Source organism: Chiloscyllium punctatum, chromosome 8 (genome assembly GCF_047496795.1).
Source record: "Chiloscyllium punctatum isolate Juve2018m chromosome 8, sChiPun1.3, whole genome shotgun sequence".
In the NCBI taxonomy this organism is placed as follows: Eukaryota; Metazoa; Chordata; class Chondrichthyes; order Orectolobiformes; family Hemiscylliidae; genus Chiloscyllium; species Chiloscyllium punctatum.
Genome location: NC_092746.1, coordinates 106726273 through 106741739, shown reverse-complemented (window position 1 = coordinate 106741739; position 15467 = coordinate 106726273). Strand labels below are relative to the sequence as shown.

General features: G+C 39.9%; 1 protein-coding gene across 4 annotated transcripts in view; it reads right to left on the bottom strand.

The window, feature by feature from the left end:
- The window catches only part of lmbr1 (limb development membrane protein 1), a 262815-nt gene that overhangs the window by 209045 nt on the left and 38303 nt on the right, over positions 1-15467 (bottom strand). For all 4 annotated transcript variants that reach the window (XM_072576218.1, XM_072576217.1, XM_072576220.1 and 1 more), the window contains one exon: positions 11474-11613. In XM_072576218.1, coding sequence (XP_072432319.1) covers positions 11474-11613 — 140 coding nt within the window. Of the gene's footprint in view, positions 1-11473; positions 11614-15467 lie in introns of those variants that run through there.

Sequence of the window (15467 nt, the reverse complement as noted above, 5' to 3'; positions counted from 1 at the left end):
CAACTATAGGGGGAGACTTGAATTGTATTATGGATCCGGAAATAGATAGGATTCCCAAGAGTACTGCAGGAGTATCTCCCAGATCTGAACAATTGGTGGATCTGAACAAAGAATTAGGATTAGTAGATGTATGGAGAGGTCTTCATCCACAGGGTAGAGATTTTTCTTTCTACTCCAATCCACAAAAATGTCATACCAGAATTGATATGTTTTTTGCCCCCTCGATTTTTAAAAAATTCCATATCATCCTGTAAAATAGGTAATATAGCAATTTCCGACCACGCTGCTATATATATGGAAACTAAGGCGAGGAACAATGGGACATCCCCTCGGCATTGGCATATGGACCCCTTCCTAATGAAAGATAGTAAATTTGAAAAGTACTTCTCTTAAGAATTTAAAACTTTTTTAGAAATTAATTCAATGATGTGGGAGACCATCAAAGCTTACACGCGAGGTTTGATCATATCCTACTCAGCGACCCAGAAAAAATTGAAGGGAGAACAACAGCGTCTGCTTGAAGCTCGCTTAAAAGCGGCTGAAACAGCATACACTGATAGACCTTCTATTATTAAATTGCAAAGGATTACAGCTCTTAGGACAGCTCTAAACACTATGCTTACTCAAACAGCTAAGAGGGAAATATTATTTGCAAAACAAAGGTTATATGAGTATGGCGACAAACTAGGTAGATACTTAGCATTTCTTGCAAAGAAAAAAAAAAGGCCCCTCAGACTATTATGTCCATCAAGGAAAGTACAGGTATTTTGACTCATGATCATAAAAAGATTAATGTGATCTTTAGAGAATTTTATTTTGAGTTATATAAAATCACAGGATAGTGATGATAGGACTAGGAGGATGCAGTCACTTTTTAAAAATTTGACCTTTCCGGGCCTAACTCCGGAACAGGTATCGGTCCTAAATGCTCCTCTAACAGTCCAAGAAATACTTGATGCAATTAGGCAACTTCAGAGCATTAAGGCACCGGGCCCAGATGGTTTTGAAGCTGAATTCTATAAAGAATTTACAGAAGTATTGGCTGGTCCACTTATGGACATATATAACTATGCATATAGTCAGGGCTGTCTCCCGCCTTCGCTGAAAGAGGCAAATATCTCTCTCATCCTTAAAAAAGGAAAGGATCCAAAAGATTGTACGTCATACAGACCAATATCCTTGCTAAATGTAGATTTTAAAATTCTTTTGAAAACGTTACCATTGAGACTAGAAAGGGTACTGCCACATATTATAAAGGAGGATCAGATGGGGTTTATTAAGGGCCATAGATCATCCAATAATATTAGAAGAGTTTTGAATATGATTCAAGCCTGTCATCAGGGAAAGATACCAGGAGTAGTAGTTTCATTAGACACGGAAAAGGCATTTGATAGGGTTAAATGGTCATATTTGTTTTGCACATTGGAAAGGTTCGGCGTTGGACAGGTGTTTACCAAATGGGTCTTAACATTGTATAGTGATCCCAAAGCAGTTGTGGTTACCAATGGATTAGGTTCGGATAGCTTCAGTGTGGGTAGGGGCTGCCATCAGGGATGTCCTCTCTCACCATTGTTATTTACGCTAATAATTGAACCACTAGCAGAAGCTATACGAGCTGATCCTAATATAACGGCCCCGAGAATTGGTACAGGTAAACATAAAATTACCTTTTATGCAGATGATGTTCTTCTATTCCTCAGTAATCCTCTGATGTCCGTATCTCGCCTAATCTAAGTTATTAATACATTTAGTGCATTCTCAGGCTATAAAGTTAATTTTTCAAAATCAGAGGCTATGCCAACGAGTGGCCTTGCTATGATACCCCACTTAGTGAACGGATCCCTTTTTCCCTTTCGTTGGTCCCTGGAGGGCTTCTTATATTTAGGCATTTTTATTACCCAAGTATTTGGTCAGTTGTATAAGGCTAATTTTGTGCATTTACTGGAAAGGATAAGGCAGGAGCTTCAGTGATGGGGAGACCTTCTAATTCCCTGGTTGGGTAGAATAGCACTAATTAAAATGAATGTCCTGCCCCGTCTCCTATACCCTATGAGAATGCTTTCGGTGATGCTGCCGAGGATGGCTCTACGTAAATTATATGGCTGGCTGGGTTCCTTTATCTAGAATCATAGACAGCCCCTCATTAAGCTGAAGAAGCTACAGCTTCCACAGGCAGGGGAGGATTGGACTTCCCAGATTTTAGGAAATATCAGTTAAGTTCCCTATCAAGTTACATAGCTGATTGATTGTGGATCAGTCAAGACCCAATCTGGTTGGATATAGAGGCCTCTCAAGTTAAATACCCATTTATTAACCTTTTATTTTCAGACAAGGAGGAAAATCATTACAGATCACTGTAAAAACCCTATAATACTAAACACAATTAAGGCTTACAATATAATGTGGCAAAATGAGGGTAATTCACATAAAACATCCCCCTATGCACCAATAGTGGGAGCATGGGGATTCCAATTGGGGTTTACAGATGCCACTTTTAAACTCTGGAGATCCAAAGGTATTTCATGTTTAGGGGACCTATTTAAAGATGGGATCCTGATGTCTTTTGAACAGCTGCGTCAGAAATTCGGATTACCAAATGGAGACCTCTATTGATACTTCCAAATTAGAGATTATATACAGAAGACGACTACGTTATTAGATAGTCTTTATAAATCAGATAGAGAATGTAGTGTCCTATGACCAGTGGGGGTATCTTCCATCAGTACTATTTATCATTTACTACATGAAGTATCAGGAGATATGGATAATCTGCTTAAACATGGGATCAGGATTTGGGACTAGAAATCTCTATAGAAACATAGAATGATATTTGGGAAAATGCTAGAAGAATTACTATCTGTAACAGAACCCAGGCTATCCAGCTGAAGATAATTCATAGGGCCCATATAGCACCGGTTCGATTGGCAAAATTTAAGGCAGGAGCATCTCCAATGTGTCCCAAATGTAAAATAGAGGTGGGCACTCTTGTACATTGCCTATGGACTGGTCATAAGATCCATAGATATTGGACTAAAGTAGCAAGTACCCTGACAGAAATTTTAGGAACGGAAATTAAAGTGGACCCTGTATCTCTTCTTTTGGGCTTTTCGAATATTCCCTCCCTAGACATGTACAGGAAGAGACTATTTTCTATTCTCTCTTTCTGTGCAAGGAAAAATATTTTGGTGAACTGGGTGGCTGAGGGCCCCCCGGACTTTCAAACTGGCACAGATTAATTATGGAATGTATTCCCCTTGACTTCCTTACAAATATGGTGCACCAAAAGACCGAATTATTTTATAAAATATGGCAGCCCTTCTTGAATTACATAAACAGATATTTCGGCTATCCTAACAAGGGCTTTTATTTAATTGAGATTACAAACCTGGCTGGTCTGGGGCCCCTTAGGAGAGGAATCCCACACGAATACGGGTTTTATTACATTTGATGTTAACACATTCCGAGCATGTAAGAGACTTAAATAGACACTGATTAGTTGTAGGTTAGATTAGTAGACAGTTGAGTTTTGTTTTTCTTCTTTTTGGATATTTTTTCTTTCGTTAAATTTTGGCTATTGTATATTTGATTTAATTGTATATCAATGTTTGTATTTGAGAGTTTTGTTTATTTTTGTAAATTTGTAAAAATGTTAAATTTCTAATAAAAATATCTATATAAAATAAAAGGCATTTGGATGGATATATGAAAAGGAAGGGTTTGGAGGGATATGGGCTGGGTCCTGGCAGGTGGGACTAGATTGGTTTGGGATATCTGGTCGGCATGGACGGGTTGGACCGAAGGGTCTGTTTCTGTGCTGTACATCTGTATGACTCTATAACTCCATGTGGTGATGACTTAGAGTCTGCAAGATATGATTGCACGAATATGACCATGACTGCCCTCCAAATTTTGGCATATGGCTCCAGATGTTCTTGAGGACTTGACAGATGTTTGCTTTTGTAGATTCTGGTACCAGATTATCCATCTCATTTCATTATTTACCATAGCAGCGTAATACAGCAATGTGGCTTGCAAGGCCATATCAAATGTGTTTAATTGTTAAATGCCATCAGTGTGGCTATTCATTCAGATACAGGTTGATCATGTTTTGAAGAAAGGGGACCGAGTGAACCAGATGGATTTTCAAAATTTGAAAGGACATGCTAGGTCACCTTTAGGCTATCTTTTAGTCCCAGATTTATTCCACCAGCTGCAGTGGTCAGATGTTTGTCACATTCCAGAGGCCATTGCTCTGAACAATTGGTCCAGTGACATGATCACAACATCACCAACCCACTCATTTGAACAATGGTAATCTTGCTATCAAGATAGGGTGATGAGTGATAAACTCATGCCAGTCACAAGGAAGGAAAGATTAAAAACAGTTTGAGAATGTGACCACAGACGAAATCATTCAGCATGACGAATACAGTTTCGGAGAGTCCGCAAAGAGGTTTGCTTCAGCCATGCCAGTATTTTGCTGAGGAAGTGAAGATTAATCAAAGATCGCACAACAGACAGATCGTCTGACAGCAGAAAGGAAAAAGCTGAGGAATCCAAATGCTTTTCATTCTGGTAGTTAAATCACCAAGTGGAGAAACCAGACTTTGAAGGCATTTTTTCAAAAAGTATCATATGTTCTTGGTTATACCACAAGATGGAGTCCTATAGCAATCAAAACTGCCAAGTTTACTAAAACATTTCCAAATCAGGATGATTCAGCTATTGTCATCACGGAAATGGCAACATGAAGCTTACAAATTGTAACTATATAAGCAACTTTGATAGAGGGGCAGTGTTTTTTTTTTAAAAACGTCATTCATTCAGGATCATGGACATCACTGACACATTGTGTGGAAAGTTAAAAATCAGTCTACACATCATGGCATAGACAGAACACAAGGGGCTAACACCTTCAAACATATTGTCTAGCTAACACCAATTGTTACAGTTAACCTGAGAATGCAATTTTTAAAAAAGGTTTTGTGATTTACACATTAAACAAGTGAAACTATCATGGTATTCTAACAGATGACAGACTCAACAAACAATCAAGGTATTTTTCAACGTATAATTTCAGTTTCATCACACTAAATTTTTGCTATAAATTCTGTGCCTTACAACTGGTACTCCACAATCGCCTGATTAACAAGCAGCGCTCCGAACGCTAGTGCACTTCCAATTAAGCCTGTTGGACTATAAGCTGGTGTTGTGTGATTTTTAACTTCGTACACCCCAGTCCAACACCAGCATCTCCAAATATTGACATCATATGGAAAATGGGAAGCCAATCAAGAAGTCTACTTTATGCTATGTGGAGTCAAGCTTCTCAATTGTTGTTGGAGCTGTACTCATCTAGGTAAACAGTATTTCATCACACTCTTTCCAGTTGGTGGGCAGGCACTGAGAAGAGGGGAAGGGAGTTGCTCACCAAGAATTTCTAGAATCTGAACTGCTCCAGCAGCCAGCTCAGATTCAGTGCTCATGCAACTTCCCGATGACAATTCCATGGAGCACTCAAAGTTCCAACACCAATATCCTGGAGAGATTCATTAAACACAGTTTCTGTGAAGCACTTAAATTAAGCAAAAGCACCAAATTAGTACAGCAATAGTCTTGACATAAAATACAAGACCCAAGTAGACCATTCAACCTTCAACCCTGCTCTATCATTCCCAATTCCCCATTCCCACCTCCCCAAAGATAAATCTGGATTCTGCCTAACAAGAGTGTTTCCAAATCTTTCTTGAAAAATGTTCAATTATCTCACCTCCAACACACTCTGAGGCAGAGTTACAAAGTCACACAACCTTCTGGTTCACTAAAGTTCTTATCGGGAAAGAAACTACCATCCTTACCTGGTCTGGCCTACATGCGAGTCTAGAGCCACAACAATATGGTTGACTCTTAACTGCCCTCTGGGCAATTAGAGATGGGCAATAAATGCTGGCCTAGCTAGTGACGCCATCAAGTGAATGAATTAAAAAAAAAGATGCACTGCAGAAATTCAAAAGATGCTCAGGCAGCTCCTTCCAAACCCATAATCATGTCCTTCAAGAAGGACAAAGGCAGCAAATACATGGGAACACCACCACCGACAAGTTCCCTCCAAGTCACTCACTGTTCTGATTTGGGACTATCACAGTTTCTTCACTGTTGCTGGGTCAAAATCCTGAAATTCCTTGCTTATCATTGTGGGGCAACCTCCAGTACATGGACCAGAGCAGTTCAAGAAGGCACCACCTCACCACCTTCAAGGGCAACTAGGGACAAGTAACAAATGCTGGCAAGCCAGCAACACACACAGACCATGAGTGAATTTTAAAAAACCTTCAGCACCTTGTCAAATACCTCCTGGAAATATCAACATATGTCATTGAAAGAACCTCATTATCTACTTTGCTTGTTACATTTTGGAAGAATGGTAGCAAAATCAGTCAAACAACTTACACTTTATAACACTACACTGACTCAGGTTTTGACTTTCCAGTTATTAATTCCTCAATATGTAATGGAGTTTGATAATTACCCAATGATAGACATTAAACTAACAGGTTTCACAGGTCAGCACAATGTCAAGGGCCGAAGGTCCTGCACTGCGCTGTAATGTTCCATTTTCTAACAGTCTAGAAGACCAGAAGACCCAGGAGCAGAAATTACACCATTCAGCCCATCAAGTCAACTCCACCATTCAAATCATAGCTACGAAGTTTCTTTTTTAAAAAAAATACGTACCACAATATCAAATACCTGCTGAAAATGCAGAGCTCTCACTTTAGATGTCGAGAGTGTGGTGCTGGAAAGAGACAGCATGTCAGACAGAATCAGAGGAGGAGAATCGATGTCTCAGACACAAGCCCTTCATCAGGACTTTCCTGATGAAGGGCTCATGCCCGAAACATCGATTCTCCTACTCCTCGGATGCTGCCTGACCTGCTGTATATTTTCAGCACCACATTCTCGAATCTGATCTCGAGCATCTGTAGTCCAAACTTTCACTTTAGATGATCAATACCTTCTTCAGAAACTCGTGATATCGGTCTGACTTCTAGCTAGCTGCATGTCAATCTAATTTCTTCCACCTGGATTACCTGTTTGGCTAGTCTCTGCTGCTCTTTACAATCTGAACAATCATTTGACATGCCACTCACCTTTGCATAGCATTTTTTTGAAAAGCTTTGAAGCTTTCTAACTTGCCAAGTTAACAGATAGTGGATCCCTCCTTGACTTAGTCTTGGAGTTAAACTAATCGCTAATCGGAAAATTGATTTTGTATTAAAGAAACATGAGTTGTGCACTTGAATAGCATGCTCACTTATTTCAAGACCTGACTGAAGTCTGGCTTTGTTTCTATGCATTGGAAAGATGCACTTGTGGTGACAATATTGGAAAAAAAAAATTGAACTATGGCAGAAGAAATTCCAAGCTTCTTCGTTGTGATTTGGTTATAGACAATCCTGGCAAAGCAGGGTTATGAAAGAAATCACAACAGGACCATTGCGACAGATAACAGTCACCAAACCAATTTAATTGAGTACAGATATACATGCAGGTTTTAAATTGGACATTCAAAAGGAAGATGAAATCAAAAACATCAACCAAAGACATGTTGGGTTTTGCTGTTTACAAGTTACTACTACATTCTGGCTGCACGACTGACATGGTGCCCTCCAAATGTGCTGCATCACTAGGAAGGCTACCCCATTTTCTCAGGAAATCCTTCAGCCACACTCCAGCTTTTTTCCCTCTACTCCCCCAACACTTTTGACCTCTCAAAGTCTATTTCTTTCTCAAAGATATTCAGTGATAGCCTCCACAGCCTTACAGTTGACTATTCCACAAACCATCGCCCTCTAAGTGAAAAGTTTCTTAGCACTGCACTCTTAAATGGCCTGAGATCCTGAGACTGCGACTATTCGGTTAGGGAAACACCAGCTCCAGATCCAGTCTGTCAAGCCCTGCCAGAATTTAACAAATTTCAATTAAATCCGCACTCATTCTTCTAAACTTCAGCAAAAACAGGCTTAGTCAACCCAATCTCTACTCAGAGGAGAAATCTGCCTTCCCAGGAAGGAGTGTAGTGAGCCTTCATTGTATTTCCACTTAAGCAAATATACCTTTTCTTAGATGAAACGACCATAATTGCACACACTACTCCAGGTTTAGTCTTCTTTGAGCTAATAAGCAGGATCGATAAATGGAAAGCAGTGAATGTAATACATTTGGATTTTCAGAAGGTGTTTAATAAGGTGTCACACATTAAGCTACTTAAGGTATGGGCCCATGGTATTTGAGGTAGTGTATTAGCACGGATAGAAGATCAGATAACTAATAAATGAATGGGATGAGGGCAGTATTTTCAGGACGAGAACCTGTAATCAATGGAAATGTCTCAGGGATCAGTGTAAGGTCACCATGTTTTTTTTATTTATTCATTTTTGTGGGATGTCAGCATTGCTAGCTGGCTAGTATTTATTGCCTACCGTTGATGGGCATTTATGCTACAATACAGATTAATGACGAGAATGACTAAAGTGAACGTACTACAGCCAAGTTTCAGGATAACCAAAGTGGGTGGAAAGGCAAGCGGTGAGGGTGACACAAAGTTTGCCGTTTAAGCGAAAGAACAAAACCTTTGCAGTTGGAATATAACGTGGAAAAATTTGAGGTTATGTACTTTGGCAGGAAGAATAGAGGAGCTGAATATTATTCAAATTGAGAAAGACTACAGAAAACTACAGAACAGAGGGATTTGCGAGTCCTTGTCCATGAAACGAAAAGCATACAAGTTCAGTGGGTAATAGCAAATGCAATGTTGGCCCTTACTTCAAAGGAAAAAAAAAAAGAGTATAAAAGTCATGCATTTTTGCTAAAACTATATAAAGCTTTCATCAGACAACAGTTGGAATAAATTTTGGCACTCTTCTTAGAGGAAAGATAAAATGGCACTGGAGGCAGTCCAGAGAACATTCACTAGGTTGATAACAGGTACAGAACTGCCTTGAGAAAAAAAAAAGAGTTCAGATAGGAAGATAAGAAATGGGAACAAGTAAGCCATTTCAGTTCCTTGAACCTGCTTAGATATTCCTCATGCCCACTTTTCAGCAGATTCCCCAAAACCCTCAGATTCACAAACTGATGGACAATTTGTTCATCTCAGCCTTAAATATATACATAAGGACAGTGCTCCCAAAAGCTGTCCATGGCAAGGAGTGGCAAAGACTCTTAATCCTAAGAGAGACGTTCCTCGCCTCAATCTCAAATTGGTGCCCTATTACGCAAAAAGTGATATTCAACTTCTAAGGCTCTGTAGATCCTCCTTAATACGCTCAATCACATCTTGTTTTGTCTTCAGCACAGTTGGAAATACCACATTTCCTCTTCCAAATCGTTGATATTTATTACGAATTGCTGGGCCCAAAGTAGTGATCTCAGGGACTCCCACTTGTCGCCATCTTCCATGCGATGACACTAAGACCATACTGTTGGGGGATGGACATGTTAAAGGGATTGCACTCAATGAAACACTTCTTCCTACTCTTTTGTATCTGCTAACCAATTCTCAAAAATGCCACTAAGTTACCACACCACCACACCCCCCACCCAGCCATGGTTAGACTTTGCACACTAATCTCGTCTTACCAAAAGCTTCCTGAAAATCTAAATACATCACACCCACCAGTTCTCCAATATCTATCCTTCATCCATCATTAAAATGCAAAACACTTGTCAAATATGATTTTCCTTTCACAAACCCACATTAACTCCATGTAATCTAACTTCAGCTACTTCAATGACCTTCCCTGTGTAAGCTGATGGTTGCACAAACTTCAGCACCATTTATAACTGGTCAGAAACAGAAACAGTCTGCATTCAAATGCAGCAAGACCTGGACAAGGCGAGGGCTGATAAGTGGCAAATAACATTAGCCACCAATGACTATCGCCAATGAGAGAAGCCAACCATCACTCCTTGACATTCCATGGCATTACCATTGAATTCCCCAATATCAACACCCAGAGGTTCAACATTATGTGGGGAGTCCAGTTCAGTTTGTGCACAAAGAGTGGCTACAAGAGCGGGTTAGTGGCTAGGAATATTGCGGCAAGTAATGCACCAGACACCTGCCCACCATCTGCAAGGTACACGTCATGATAGTGATGGAATATTCCCCATTTGCCCTGGATGAGTACAACTTCAGCAACACTCAACCTCCAGGACAAAATGAAGCACTTGATTGGCTCCATAGCAACAAACACTCACTCTCTCCAGCACGGATATTCAGTTGCAGCAGTCTGTACCATCTATAAGATGCGTTGCAAAAATTCACCAAGTCAGCATTATTGAAATCCACGATCACCATCATCTCAAAGGGTAAAAAAGTAAGAAACACACAGGAACACCACTAGCAAGTTCCCCTCCAGACCAATGACCACCCTGACTTGGAAATACATCCTTCAGTTCCTTCACTGGGTCAACATCCAGGAGCGCCCTGAGAAAAAAAGTGAGGACTGCAGATGCTGGAAACCAGAGTTTAGATTAGTGTGGTGCTGGAAAAGCACAGGTCAGACAGCATCTGAATAGCAGGAAAATCGATGTTTTGGGCAAAAGCCCTTCATCTTCCTGAAGGGCTTTTGCCCGAAACACCGATTTTCCTAATCCTTGGATGCAGCCTGACCTGCTGTGCTTTTCCAGCACCACTCTAATCTAAATCCTGGAACTCCCTCCCAAATGATTTGTGGGTTTACCACTATCAAATGGATTGCAACAGTTCAAGGCAGCAATTCACCATCAACTTCAAGGCATCAGGGATGGTCATTAAATGAGCGAATTTTTAAGAAGTCATGTGTGATGGAATACCTGGATGAGTGCAATTCCAGCAATACTCAAGGAACTTGAAAAAAGCACTTTATCAGCACCTCATTTGCCACTTAGTGGCAGCAGTGTTCACCATTTACAACATGTCCTCCAGTACCTCACCAAGGCTCTTTCAACATCTTCTCCAAAACCCATAATCTCTTTCACCCAAAGCATAAGGATAGCAAACACATGGGATCACCAAATTGAAGTTCTCTTCAAAACTATATCATTATTCCTTTGATTTTATTCAGTCAAAAACATGGAATTTCCTTTTGTAATAGCACTGTGCCGATATCTATACTCTATGGAATGCAGCGGTTCACATGGCAGATCACCACTACTTTGTCAAAGGCAATTAGGGGTTGGGTAATTAAATGCTGGATTTGCCAGCAATGCCAAAACCCCCACAGATGAAAAAAAGGCTAGGAGCTCCCAAAGGTCGCAACTGTTCACACTAATATTCATGACAAGGGCTATGCATCTAAACAAGAATTCCTTTTTTTAGTCGCATGCTGTTTAAGACATAGGTTTGCACTGAATAGAACAGATTGAAGTTTGTCATTCGCATCAACATGGGCGTTTCCAAATGTTATAGATAGCAATACATACTAACCATGAATTAACGAACCATTCAGCCATTGTATGTAGTAATTTTGTGGAAAGGAAAGCAGGATCTCATTGCTAACAATTGAAAATGGCAACAGCAAGACCGCACCAGCTGAAACAGCCAAAGTAAATGTGCACAGGTACAACCTGAAAAAGATCAGAAACATTAAGAAGAGTGAATACTAAAAACTTTTCAACTAACAATGACAAAAACATAACAAGCCACGCAGTAGTCTCAGCTTATCTGGTTGCAAACTGTACAACACTACAGTCAAGGTTTCAACCATCTGTAAATGTAAAAATAGTCATTCATCTTCCCAGCTAAAACACATCTATTTTCAATGGCAATTCAATATGAATTAAAACTTGGACAGAAACAATCATTTTCTAAATAATTAGCAAAGTCACACAGCAGATAAATATAATTGTATACTTGGGAGGCAGACACATCCAAACTGATTTAATATTTCATGTTCTCGTCGTTTTGGTCCCAACATATAAATATAATGATATTATTTAAGGAAAAGGACTGCTCATTTTAAAGATCATAGATATACAGCATGCTTAAAACTTGTATGCAAGCACATGTTGCTGTTCTTGCTGAATCAGATAAAAAAATGCAATCAAATTTCACTAACATTATTAATTCCAATTTAAAAGAACCCCAAGGCATACATAAATCATCTGACAAGAGATTCTTCTGCATTCTTCCGAATCTTAACTTCCACATTAAATTTTAAACACTACAGAGAAATAATACGGAGTGAGTCGAATTGCTGGATCAGAGAGCTGGCATGGGCATGTGGGGCTAAATTGTTGTTCTCTTGAAGGCTATGGCAAAGGATTCAACTGAAACAAATCATGACACCTGTGTAATACATAACTCTGCAAGTGAATGTACAATAACATTTCCTAATCTAACAAGAATTTTTGTCTGTCTATTTATACATCTTTTCATCCTTCAGGATGATGTCTAGTAAGGAGAAGCTGAGGAGAGACACAGCAGCAGAAAACCAGCCGCTCCAGTTCCCTCCCACAGTCCAAAGATGTGCAAGTTAGGTGAATTGGCTATTCTAAATTGCCCATAGTGTTAGGTACATTAGTCAGAGGGAAATGGGATGGATTACTCTTCGCAGGGTCGGTGTGGATTTGTTGGGCCGAAGAGCCTGTTTCCACACTGTAGGGAATCTAATCTAATCTAAAATAAAGATTTAAAGGAAATTGCCAAAGTAATATTCCAAGTGGTGCATTTGCACCCAGTCTCATTCATCCCCTCTTTCCATTTCTCTCCCTCACTCCCAGCAGAAGAGAAGCAAGTGTTGAGGCAAACAGCAACATTTACAATGAAGCCCCAGTTAAGGTTCACAACCTGGATATGCGCCTGGTTATTCAATTATCATGTTTCTTTCTTTCTCTCCTCATAAAAAATTGTGTTAATGTCACATTTGTTTCAAGAAGACTGTGGAAAATGAAGAAAATATTTTCAAGGTAGCTGCCACTGTTCCAGCAGAACTATATATCATATAGAACCAAAAATTTGCCTGCATGATACATCTTGTCAAAATTATCAAAACTGATGCTGTACTGACTAAAGAATCCCCAAAAAGAATTTTATTAAACTTTTGCCTAAGGGCTTTTTTCTTTTCTGGAGTACTGTGTAAAGTTCTGGTCATTCTGTTACAGGAAGTATATTATTTAACTGGAGAGGGTTCAGAAAAGATTTACTAGGATGTTGCCAGGAGTGGAGGATTTGAGATATAAAAATAGACTGATAAAAGTTGGGACTTGTTTCACTGGAGCATAATTAGGTTAAGAGAAGACCTTTTTACATTTATAAAATCATGAGAAATATAGATAATGTGAATTGCAAAGGTCTTTTCCTTAAAGTGGAGAAGTTCAAAACTCGGGGGCATATTTTTAAGGAGAGAATAAAAGGATTTTAAAAAGGACACATGGGGGCAATGTTTTTACACAGAGTGGTTCATGCGTTGAATGAATTGCCAGACAAAGTGGTGGTGCAGGCACAGTTACAATGTTCAGAAGACATTTGAAGAAGTTCATAAATAGGAAAGGTTTGCAGGGATATGGGCCAAGTGCAGACTGGTGGGACTAGTTTAGTTTGGGAGCATGGTTGGTGTGGATTGGTTGAACCAAAGGGTCTGTTTCACTGGTGTATGACTCTGACTCCTTGTATGGAGGGGCTGTGTCTTTTCCAAAGTCTGTCAGAGTGTGACGATACATTTTAAGTATTTAACACATCAACCTTCTCAACCTTCAAAGAACTCTCAGAATAATCACTATCAATTGACAGCATCCAACTCACCAAACAACAAAAAAAAACTTAATTTCTGAAGGACAATGCAGAGGTTTGATCTTGGTCTCTTTGGTACGGCTATTACCTCACTCTTTCACTCTGATTCTTTGCATTTGCTTCAGGCTCCAAGAACAGACAATAATCATATCCAGACAACTTATTGTTTTCTGGCATTTTTCACAATGGCTATAAAGGTTGCAGTATATGGTCTAAATTTCACAGCTTCCAACCTTCATCTTTAGGTGACTGCACTCTGCTGCTACATTCTTCTCAGGTGAAGGCTAGAACTTGAACCATCCTTCACACACTTATTTACAGAGGAACACATAGCACATATCTCCTAAATCAAATCCCACAGTTCTGGTCAGCAATCTCTAAACACTCGTGAGTTTTCAGATTCTTGTCCTCCATTTGCAAATGAGGTGAATCCAAGCAAACAGGAAAGAGCTCAGATGTAAACAAAGCAAACTTTGTGATGAGTTTCTAAAGTTTTGCTTGTTTTTACTCCCTCACTCTAAAATCGTTATAAAGATAGCTGGAATCCTCACCTGCATCTTAACAATGCTAGAATACAAAAATGAGCATGTGATGTTTCAGAGAAATTCAGTGTACAAACCAAGGGAACGATAAACAAGTCATGGGAATCCTAAAGTACTGATCAGGTGGGCAGAAAAGTTGTAAATGAAATCCAACCTAGAGGAGGTGCAAGGTGATGTATTTGCAAAGGTCAAACAGCTTCCCCCAACTATCTGATCGTCCAGCTGAATTCAAAGTTCCACAGCGTATTTCTGAAACTTCAATGGATGTTGTGGTTCTGTTCGCCGAGCTGGGAATTTGTGTTGCAAACATTTCGTCCCCTATCTAGGTGACATCTTTAGTGCTTGGGAGCCTCCTGTGAAGCGCTTCTGTGATGTTGCCTCCGGCATTTATAGTGGCCTGTCTATGACGCTTCCGGTCGTCAGTTCCAGCTGTCCGCTGCAGTGGCCGGTATATTGGGTCCAGGTCAATGTGTTTGTTGATAGAATATGTGGATGAGTGCCATGCCTCTAGGAATTCTCTGGCTGTTCTCTGTTTGGCTTGCCCTATAATAGTAGTTTTGTCCCAGTTGAATTCATGTTGCTTGTCATCTGCTTGTGTGGCTACTAAGGATTAGCTGGTCGTGTCAATTCGTGGCTAGTTGGTGCTTCACAGGAGGCTCCCAAGCACTGAGGATATCACCTAAACAGGGGACGAAACGTTTGCAACACAAATTCCCAGCTCGGCAAGCAGAAACACAACGAGCACCTGAGCTACAAATCTTCTCCCAAACTTTGAACTTCAATGAATGTTCGGCCCAAAAATGCAGGACATACCTAGGCTAATAAAGTAGGTGTGAGGGGTACTCTTGGAAGCTTTGGGTCTAAAGCGGATATGCACACCAGCACAGTCCAAGGAAGTGCTGGACACCAAGTTTATCGACTTTTTGACCTTTCATAACAAAAGAACACGGTTTTATATCAAAAGAACAACCCAAAAGAGCAGGAGTTGCATGCCTGGTCAATGCTCATCTCTCAACCAACACCTAAAAGCTTATGTCCTAGTCATTACTATTTGAAAGAAATGGCCAAGTACAAACTGGCCAACATCTCCTTTTAAGCACAATTGCATTTATTTGGATGACCCAAAGTGTAAGTTTATTCTTTTTTTC